At 47.7% G+C, this 11,233-nt stretch overlaps 1 protein-coding gene across 1 annotated transcript in view; it reads right to left on the bottom strand.

The window, feature by feature from the left end:
- Window positions 1–11,233, bottom strand: part of DIAPH1 (diaphanous related formin 1) — a 172,089-nt gene that overhangs the window by 108,144 nt on the left and 52,712 nt on the right. The window contains 6 exon segments of the mRNA XM_029913745.1: window positions 1,241–1,351; window positions 1,635–1,743; window positions 1,933–2,072; window positions 3,039–3,102; window positions 5,839–5,925; window positions 6,126–6,256. Coding sequence (XP_029769605.1) covers window positions 1,241–1,351; window positions 1,635–1,743; window positions 1,933–2,072; window positions 3,039–3,102; window positions 5,839–5,925; window positions 6,126–6,256 — 642 coding nt within the window.

Below are 11,233 nucleotides of genomic sequence, written 5' to 3'. Positions count from 1 at the left end.
CACAGGACTCTTTGTTGCTTTTTTGAGTAATTTTGTATCATCTACAAACTTTGCCACCTCACTGTTTACCCCTTTTTCCAGATCATTTATGAACATGTTGAACAGTACTAGTCCCAGTACAGATTCCTGGCAGACACTGCTATTTACCTCTCTACATTCTGAAAACTGACCATTTATTCCTACCCTTTGTTGTTTCCTGTCTTTTAACCAGTTACTGATCCATGAAAGGACCTTCCCTCTTATCCCATGACAGCTTACTTTGCTTAGTAGCCTTTAGTGAGGGACCTTGCAAGAGGTTTTCTGAAAATCCAAGTACCCTATATCCACTTGGTCACCCTTGTCCACGTTTGTTGATCCCCTCAAAGAATTCTAATAGATTGGTGAAGCTGTGTTGACTCTTCCCCAACAAATAGTGTTTATTTACGTGTCTGATAATTCTGTTTTTTACTATAGTTCAACCAATTTGCCTGGTAATTAAGTTAGGCTTACCAGTCTGTAATTGCCAGGACTGCCTATCGAGCTTTTTTAAAAAATTGGCATCACATTAGCTTTCCTCCAGTCATCTAGTACAGAGACTGATTTAAGTGATAAATTACATAGCACACTTAGGAGTCCTGCAATTTTATATTTGAGTTCCTTCAGAACTCTTGGGTGAATACCATCTAGTACTGGTGACTTATTACTGTTTAATTTATCAATTTGTTCCAAAACCTCCCCTACTGATACCTCAATATGGGACAGTTCCTCAGATTTGTCACCTAAAAAGAATGGCTCAGGTATGGAAATCTCCCTCACATCCTCTGCGGTGAAGAATGATAAAAATAATTCATTTAGCTTCTCCGCAATGGCCTTATCTTCCTCGAGTGTTCCTTTAGCACCTCGATTGCCCAGTGGCGCCACTGATAGTTTGGCAGTTAGTTTTGCTATTAGTTTTTGAATTTTGCTAGTTGTTCTTCAAATTCTTTTTTGGCCTGCCTAATTATACTTTTTTATACTTGACTTGCCAGAGTTTATGCTCCTTTCTACTTCCCTCAGTCGTATTTAACTTCCAATTTTTAAAGGATGCCTTTTTGCCTCTAGCCACTTTCTTTTATTGGGAAGAGCAATATTACTTTGTCACTACCAGAGCCTTTTAACAGTATTAGGTAATTTCAATATGAATACAACTGCTGAGATGGTGGCTGTTGCGTCTCTCATCGAGCATGATGGCACCCCATAGGAGGAGATGATTGACCCTTACCGTAAGGATGTGCTGCAACCCAGAACGCATCAGTTCACTTCGAATATGAACTCGGAAGTCGAGCTCATCAGCAGGGATGATAAGGGCATTGATCAGCTGCATACAGGCTACCTAAAATAGGGAGACAGACAGTTTCTGCATCAAACTGAGCCAGGCCTCTATCCCCTCATCCAACACTTCTAGTCAGGCACTCATCATGCCCAGAACACTGTACCCATCAACCAGGGAAGTGCTACAAATAGGGAGATATCAAACAGATGGCATCTTACACCCTCCCTCCCATACCCTCCTCACTACAAACAGAGAGCAGTCAAATTGCTGGAGTCAACCAATCCTCTCTTGCTCCTCCCCTAGAACAGAGAACAGTACCCACAAATTCTGAGGGTTGAGGTACCTTCAGTGCCACAGAGGTTCCGCCCCTTAAACCATCCAACAAGGGACCGAATCGCTCCACCTCGTCCACTTCTGCTCGCTCTGTCAGTGCCCCCAGAACTCGCTCATGCCTGAAACAGTAGGAAGAGGGAATCAGCAGCAGTCTCAATTGGGGGTGGGGTGGGAAGGGAAGAGGTATGCATGCGTGTATCATCATTGTAAAACAAAGAGACAGGGAGAGAAATGGGGACTCCAGAGAGAGGTAAATGACAGCCAGCTCAAGAGAGATGAGTGGCATAATGAATCCCATAGACACGTACATGTCCTCGGGCTGAGGCAGGATACAGAGAGCAGACAGCAGCTTCACAGCATCTATCATCATGGTAGGGACTTTGGGGTCAACAGCTCTCACCAACAGCAAGATCCCCTCCTCCGTTTCCAGCATTGTCTTGATTCCAAACTGAAGGGGAAAGAAAGGATGAGTTAATATATTTGACTCAGCCAGCCCACTAAGGAGCATAGTGCGAACTGTTTATGGCTCAAAGCTGAGACTGCTTTAAGGCTAAAGGGAGGCAACTTCACCACAAATAGTGCAGATGGCAAGACGCCTGTCCAATATCTGTCCACACATCCCTTCTATTATTTCAGAGGGGAGACCAAGGAAGGACAAGGGGGTAGGAGTTGGGGTGTCCTAAAGGGTCAAGGCCAGCAAGAAGAAAGGTGCTTAGTGGGATCTTGACAGGTGTGCCTGAGTGTCCACAGTGAAAGGAAAGTGCCCATGAGAACAGTATCAGAGAGAAAGGAGTCAAAGAAGCTAGAAAGGAGAGATATAGAGACCTCACAGAGTATGTGAGTGAGAAAGGAAGGGTGAAGAGAAACAAAGGAACAGGCGAGTTTAATAGAATTAGTACTAGGTGTCCCAGAATGCCTGCAAATGAGAAGGTAAAGTAGGACAGCCTGAGGCATGAGTGAGAAAGACAGAGAAGGTGAGGCTGGACAGAGGGCAGAGATGTAGAGTACAAGCAAACAGCAAAGGAGACAGGGATATTCGTGTCCTCAGAGTGCCCACAGCATGCAGCGATATAGCAGAGAGAATGACAGATTGAAGATAGTGCAGTACCAAAGTGCCCCCAAATGTCTGCAAAAGAGTATGGCAGGATGGAGCGAAAATACACTGGGGCCCCAGAAGAAGTAGAAGCAGTACAGGAAGGAGGTGGAGGGGAGGGAGGGCAGAATGTGCACAGTCTGAGGAAGGGGGTGAGACGCATGAGTGAAATGTAAGCAAGGGTTTACTGAAGAGTCAGGAGCCTCCATCCTCACTTCCCCTACCACTTTTGAGGACGGCCCCATGCCACCAGTGCAGAGAGTACGAGGAAGAGGAGGTGGCAATATACGGATGTATCTAGGGAAAGGACAGGGATCTCACCTTGTTGTTCATGAAAGCCTTCAGGCATCGGATGATCTCATGTTTGCTTCGGGTGTCATAGGAGCTGTGAGGAAGGAAAGCCAGCTGATGAATAGTCACATGGAGCACGATACACGGCATCATGCTTCCCCCAATTAAAGGACAGTAGGCCCACAACTCTCAGGTGGGGCCAGGAAAGGTCTTAGGTGACCAGTGCTGCACTAAGACTCCAACCTCACTAGATGCCCGCCCCCCAGTGCGCGCGCGCACACACACACACACGAATTCAAAAGAAAGACAGGGAAAAGGCTGCTACATCTCCTGGGGAAAAACCCCACTGTCACCCCACCATTACCCACACACACTCTTGGCCCAACTTTAGCCTCTGTCCTTTAGTCCCTACCCCCCCATGAGTCATCCCCATGTACACATTACTGTTCATCTCACCCCACTAAAGACTTCTTCTGGCAAACCTTAGACACAAACCACTGCCCCATAACTGAACTCCACTGGAGCAATGCCCCCTCCTCACGACACCCACACACTTCTGACCATGCAGTGAAACCTCCCTGCCCCAAGACTTTTTTCTTGTTGCCCCCCACCACCTTCAATTAGCCAAACAACATGTGCATGCAGTAATAATCCTGTAGCCTCACAAGCCCTTTAGGATTATGAGAGCTTGTAAACTCAACAGGACAGGGTCTTATTTGACTCCATCTGTAGAGAGCTCTTCAGCCACGGATCCCAAAGCACTTCATAAAGATGGGTAAAAGTACCACCACCCCCATTTAATAGATGGGGAAACAGACGGGGGAGGGGAGGGGAAAGAGAGAAAGGTTACAGAGAGTCAGTGGCAGAGCCAGTTAAAGAATCCAGGTTTCCTGGTTCCCAGACTCATAGACTCATAGACTCATAGACTTTAAGGTCAGAAGGGACCAATATGGTCATCTAGTCTGACCCCCCGCATGATGCAGGCCACAAAAGCTGACCTTCCCACTTTCCCTTAACTCTGCTGTTGAAGTCTCCAGATTGTGATCTAAAGACTTCAAGTCGCAGAGAATCTTCCAGCTTGCGACCCCTGCCCTATGCTGCGGAGGAAGGCGAAAAACCTCCAGGGCCACTGCCAATCTACCCTGGAGGAAAATTCCTTCCCGACCCCAAATATGGCAATCAGCAGAACCCCGAGCATACAGGCAAGATTCTCTAGCCAGACCCTCATTTTACCAGCGATGGCCGTTATTGCCTAATTGATTAGAATCACGTAATCCCATCAAACCATTCCCTCCATAAACTTATCTAGCCTAATCTTGAAGCCAGAGAGGTCTTTCGCCCCCACCGTTTCCCTCGGAAGGCTGTTCCAAAATTTCACCCCTCTGACGGTTAGAAACCTTCGTCTAATTTCAAGCCTAAATTTCCCCACGGCCAGTTTATATCCATTCGTTCTCGTGTCCACATTAGCACTGAGCTGAAATAATTCCTCTCCCTCCCTGGCATTTATCCCTTTGATATATTTAAAGAGAGCAATCATATCCCCCCTCAGCCTTCTTTTGGTTAGGCTAAACAAACCAAGCTCCTCGAGTCTCCTTTCATAGGAAAGGTTTTCCATTCCTCGGATCATCCTAGTTGCCCTTCTCTGTACCCGTTCCAGTTTCAGTTCATCCCTTTTAAACATAGGAGACCAGAACTGCACACAGTACTCCAAGTGAGGTCTCACCAGCGCCTTGTATAACGGAAGCAGCACCTCCCTGTCCCTACTAGAAATACCTCGCCTTATGCATCCCAAGATCGCATTAGCTTTTTTCACAGCCACGTCGCATTGCCGACTCATAGTCATCCTGCGATCAACCAGGACTCCGAGGTCCTTCTCCTCCTCAGTCACTTCTAACCTATGCGTCCCTAGCTTATAACTGAAATTCTTATTAGTCATCCCTAAATGCATCACCTTACACTTCTCACTATTAAATCTCATCCTATTACTATTACTCCAATTTACAAGGTCATCCAAGTCTCCCTGCAGAATATCCCGATCCTTCTCCGAGTTGGCAATGCCTCCCAACTTTGTGTCATCCGCAAACTTTATCAGCCCACTCCTACATTCGGTTCCGAGGTCAGTAATGAATAGATTAAATAAAATCGGACCCAGAACTGAACCTTGAGGAACCCCACTGGTGACTCCTGCCCTAACGATGAAACTGTGATGGATTTGGAGGTGCCCTGTGATAATTTATGAATACTGTATGTTGGCCTGGTGATTGGGGTGTTTTCTGTATGACTCTATAGATTTAATTCAACAGGAGTGTGTCTGTAAAAACAGGCAGAAAGGAGAAAGAATGGCTGAAGATAGCCACCACTCAGCACACACTTGACAGTTGTTAGGGGACAACACCAGAAAGGTTAGCTTTGATGACTGTTCCTCCATTGACAGCCAACATATAAAATTGGTTGTGACCAGGATGGGAAAAGGCCTATGAACACAGAAGAACAAAAGCACTTTTCTCTGTAATGCTTTGTTCCTACTACTAAAATGAACACTCCCCTTGGCTTTAAGAAGGCTGCCTGCTCACTGGACATCACTGGTCACAGACTCGCAGAGGGAAGAATTGCAAGTGCTCAAACTTGGTCTGACCTGCAGGATACACAGGATGCTGTTGCCCAAGGCCTGGTCTAAGAGCGGGAGGATTGTGGAAAAAGCTCAAAGTCTGATGCCTGAGGGACACACTCAGAGAGACCAGGCAGGGGACACATGTGCAGCTAACCTTGGAACCATAACAGATGCACTTAGGGCGCTTTATAAATAGCTTCCATTCAATTTGTCCCTCACCTGGGTGCCTCGTCCTTCTCATCATGGAGCCTTTTTAATATGTCCAGCAGGCAGTTGAGGCCCTCAGCCCCAAAATTCTGTACCCAGCTATAAGAAAACAGAGCCATATTAGCAGCACATAGAAGGACTGAACATCACAAGAACCTCAACCACCCCCTGCCCTCTCTCTTCTCTTCTCTGCTCAATCACAATGCACCATTCCCAGCCCCTGATAAGTAAGCACCTAACCCCCTTGCTTATAGCTTCAGCTCCCTGCCTGATCACCTTTGCTCCAACCAGCCCTTTACCTGACAGGGTTGTTGTTGAGCGACACTCGCAGAGACTCCAAACAACCGAGCAATTGGGCATCCCTGAGATTTGATTTCAGCTCCTGGATATAGATCATGGCTGACTTGGCGCTCTCCTTCTGACTCATGCCCTACACAGGGAAGAAAGAACAGGCCATTGGGTAAACTAGCTGTGATTGCAGCACCAGGGCATAGAAATGGGTTTTCAAAATGGTATTTTTATGTTGTGTGAGTGGGCACACACATACATGCACCCTCCATTTCAAAAGAGCTTCAGAGTGAAGCTAGCCTAGCTGAAGCATTAACCGCTAAATTAGTTGTAAAGTTTAGTCATCCTCAAAACTTGAAACCTACCTAATTTAGTTTAGTGTTCAAAGTAAACGTAACAGTTATATTTAATTGGCTTTCTCAATATACACTCATGAACATAGACACACAACTGAATTAGAACGTTGGAGTTATTTAAAAAAAAAGTTTGAAGGTCAGAGGTATTTCATAGTTACATTTCTGACCCCTTTCCCCTGCCCTCCATCCATCAAGCTTACAGGCAATCAGTACAAGTCATATTAGGAGGCTGTAACTATAGTGGGAGAGGTGGCCATCAGTAATTGGTGAGAGGCAGATTTGGCTCTCCAGCTCCTATAGGAATGGTGCCCAAGTCAGTTCTGTTTCTGGACTATATACAGATGGATAGAAGGGGAGATGTTGATGTTTGGCACTGCTGATGGATAGATGAAGTGGAGGAGGATCTGTGTTTGGGTCAGTGGCCCTTTGTACATCAGTGCATGTGTTTCACTGGAGTATTTCAGAATACATAAGTAGTGCCTACCAAATTCACACTCTATTTTGGTCAATTTCAGAGTCATAGGATTTTAAAAATTGTAAATGTTATGATTTCAGATATTTAAATTAAAATTTCACAGTGTTGTAATTGTAGGGGTCCTGACCAGTGTTCCCTCTAATTTTTCCCATGCATGTGCAGAATGAATTTTGTTATGTGCACCAATATGGGGGTGATGCATCACCTCCATATTGGTGCACATAACAAAATTCATATGGTGGGGGTGGGGCCGAGGGTTTCAGAGTGTGGGAGAGTGAGGACTCTGGTGGGGGGTGCGGGCTCTGGGGTGGGGCTGGGGATGAGGGGCTCAGGGCTGGGGCAGAGGGTTGGAGTGCGGGGTGTGTGTGTGGGGGGTGAGGGCTCCGGCTGGGGGTGAGGGCTCTGGGGTGGGGCCAGGGATGAGGGGTTTGGGGTGCAGGCTGCCCTGGGGCTACAGCGGGAGAGACGCCTCTCCTCACCGTGGCAGCTCCGGGGCTGGGGTCGTGGGATAGGTGTCTCTCCCCTGGCCGAGGCAGGTCCAGGCCGGGGCTGGGTTAGGGCGCCTCTTCCCAGCTATGGCAGGTCTGGGCGGGGGGCTGGTGGGGAGAGGCATCTCTCCCCGCCGCAGCCCTAAGCACCTGCGTGGCACTTAACAGGCTGCTGCGCGGCCGTGCAGCTTACAGGGAACTTAGATCCCGACCCAAAAAGGAGTTTTTGGGAGGGGTCACAAGGTTATTGTGGGAGGAGAGGGGGGGTTGCGGCACTGCTAACCTTACTTCTGTGCTGCTGCTAATGGTGGTTCTTGCCTTCAGAGGTGGGGGGGCCGGAGTGCGTTGGCTGCTGGCCGGGAGCCCAGCTCTGAAGGCAGAGCTGCCACCAGCAGCAGCGCAGACATAAGGATGGCCTGGTATGGTATTGCCACCCTTCTGCACTGCTGCCTTCAGAGCTGAGCCTTCAGACAGCAGACGCCACTCCCTGACCACCCAGATCTGAAGGTAGCAGTGCAGAAGTAAGGATGGCATGGTATGGTATTGCCACCTTTGCTTCTGCGGCGGGACGCTGCGTTCAGAGCTGGGCACCCAGCCAACAGCCACCGCTCTCCGGCTTCCCAGCTCTGAAGGCAGTGAAGAAGTAAAGCTGGCAATACCGTCACCCCCTTAAAATAACCCTGTGACCCCCCCTGCAACTCCCTTTTGGGTAAGGACCCCCAATTTGAGAAACACTGGTCTCTCCCTTGAAATCTACGATAAAAGCACATAAAAGACCAAATTTCACGGTCCGTGACGCGTTTTTCATGGCTGTGAATTTGGTAGGGCCCACTCTTAAGAGAAACAGAACTCTATATCTACAGGGCCCACTCTTCTCTCTCAGTTTAGGTTTCATGCTCTTTTTTGGTTTATTTTTTGAGGCAATGGAAGGGTTATCTGCTATTCCGATTGCCAAGGAAATGTTGCTATTTCACTGTCACTCTCAGAGGAAACCTGTGCTAGGAGTGTGATCTTATATTTTGTCCTAAAGGTTGTGCAATTTGGGCTCACATCTACTGCTTCTGGTAAAAGTTCTATAGATCAATGCCCTCCTCGGAGAACACCTTGCCCAGGCTCCTGAGAGTTTTGCCCTGAACTGCATTAGCCACTAGTCCTAGATGATCACAGCTGCCATGCTGAGTCACAGGGAGGCCAGGAGAGGGGGAGTCTTGGGGCCCAGCACTAAGGTCTTTGAGATTAGGATCCAATTCCTTGGATCAGAAAGACAGTCATATACTGATATGAGGTGCCCTCTGTCTGCCTTGTAGAAAAGGTGGGCTGCTGCAGTTTGAATGAATGGGAGCTTGTATACACCCATTAGTGCCATCACTAAGTAAAAAGGGTTGCTGTAATTGAGCCTGGAGGTCATTCATACATTCTAAGGCCAGAAGTTGCCATCATTCACCCTTGTGAATAAATTGACTATTGTGCCTGGGTTCACATCTGACCAAAAGAGTAGAAGCTTCTGAATCAGCTAAAAAGGAACAGGCATTTCTATTACTAATGCTGTCTGGGTGTCCAGGAGCAGTGGTGATTTGAGCAGGACCCAGAGATGGTTACTCACCGGAGATCAGGGTCAATTAAAGACAAGCCCTAATTTCAGCTAGTAACTTAAATTTCTTCCTTCTTCCCGCAACTACCACCTCAATCTTTCGCCAGCTGCATTTTATTCAGGTCCTTCATAGTTGGGTGATGGCACTACTAACATGTGATGAGAAGGTGCCAGAGCTGAGCATCATTAGCATGGTACTGGCAATGAAGTCCACAGTGTTTCATGAGCTCCCCTACCACACAGTAGTTGACATCTCCAACTGGAACTGGCATCAAACGTACATAATGTCAATAGCTCTACTTCGGCACATCTTTGCAGTATGGCAGGGGAGGGTTATATTAGAAACATGAATGAGAATGTTGGGTGCAAGAGGATATCTGAAGATAGGTGAAAGGAGGATTCACATAAGGAATCAGAGTTAAGGTCAAGGTCTTTTCCTCAAAGGGTTAGTATTTACAAGAAGAAAGTAAACAGAACTGCTCTCAGCTTGTGATGCTATCAAATCCTTGAAGCACGGTGTGTGAATTTCTTTAGTTGCCTCAGGTCCAGGATAGGATGCATTCCATAGCAGGACTAGAAAAGCTTTTCCTTGAACTCCTGAGGTGGTACTTCTATGGCTCCAAGATGAAGGAATCCACCTTCTTCCCTCAGTTGTTTCATGAGATGTCGGTTGCTGAAGAGGGAGGGGGGTGGGAGATTGGCCAAGGACTGGAATTATATAGACTGACCTTTGGTAATAATTTACAATACTCATTGGTCTGAAGTTACTGAGAAGAATGGGAAAGACAGCAACCCAAAATAGGGGTGAGAAGAGGAAGCTCTGGTGGCATCAGTGCATGGCTCTTGACATGAACGTCAAACCTGCAGTTTGGAAGATAATGTCAGGTAGGTGGTAGGAGAAGAGGGGGTGGCTCTCTTGCAGGAGATGTGAGACTTCCTCTTACAGTAGTTAGTAGTTCTGTGTTGTTGAAAAAAAAGGAAGTTCCCTGTCTCTGCTATCTAAAGAGTTTTCTCCTGGTAGTAAGTGTATAGATACCCAGGGACCTCAGAGTAGCCTTACATTCGTTTGAAATATGTAAGCTAAATGAGTCTGGCCCTTCAAAGCTAGTTTGGACATCTTGAGGAATCCCAGAGGACTGTAACCAAGCTGTGCCCTCCAACCCTCCCAGTAATGCCTGTGGCCTCTGTCACCTCCTCATGTTCTCTCTCTCGCATTCCAGTGGGCTAGTCAGGCACCTAACTGGTGAAGGAATGTCACACATGAAGCTGCACAAAACTTCACTTTCCCCACAAAAATCGATTGCTATTGCCTCCCCTTCCCCAAAAGGAAATCAGGAACCCCCTAATCTTTTTGTGGGCCCTGCTATTGCTTCTGACCCTGCTGCTCTCTGGCAGGAAGCCCTTAATCAGAATAGGGAAGACATGAGGTAGATGAACATAGAACATAAGAATGGCCATACTGGGTCAGACGAAAGGTCCATCTAGCCCAGTATTCTGTCTTCCAACAGTGGCCAATGCCAGGTGCCCCAGAGGGAATGAACAGAACAGGTAATCACCAAGTGATCCATCCCATCGCCCATTCCTAGCTTCTGGAAAACACTTCCCCCTTACTCCTGGTTAGGAGAAGCAACAGGAGCCATGGCAGGAGGAGAAGCCCAGACGAAGGGCAGAGAGTCAGGCAGGGGAAGTACTGCTGGAGCCTGCGCAATCAGGGTAGCACTGCTCCAAACAGCTGACAGAGCAGAGAGTGTGCTGCCTGCCACTGCAGATGAGGTAATACTGAAATGCCATTCCCTATCAATGCCTCCCCCATAGGGCAGTGGACAAAAGTGGGAGGAGTGAAGTAACTCAACATTACCCCTCAGGACAGTAGGGGGTGAGGTGAAAGGGGTGGAAGGGCTCAGACTTACACATACACACAACAATGGGGCGAGGAGGAATTACCGTTCATTACTTCCCCATTCCCAGAGGGGAAAGGGATTCCACACAAATGACTTCTACCTGCAGGACAAGGGGGGCTGCAGGCTGTACCTGGCTTTGATACACAGGGCCGGGAAAAAGCCTTCTCTCAATGTCAGGAGTTTCCCCCCTGTCCATACATGGGAGGGAAACCCCAGCCTGCTGGGGGAGGGGCTTTCCGAGCTTTGCCTTTGGAAAGCTGGGGTCTAGAACTCAGCTGATTAAGTAAAAAGCAACAGAGGGTCCTGTG

The sequence above is a fragment of the Terrapene carolina genome, unplaced genomic scaffold (assembly GCF_002925995.2).
Source record: "Terrapene carolina triunguis isolate 2854851 unplaced genomic scaffold, T_m_triunguis-2.0 Scaffold838, whole genome shotgun sequence".
Classification (NCBI taxonomy): Eukaryota; Metazoa; Chordata; order Testudines; family Emydidae; genus Terrapene; species Terrapene triunguis.
Note: the sequence above shows the minus strand (reverse complement) of the source record. Positions and strands in the feature narration are given on the sequence as shown.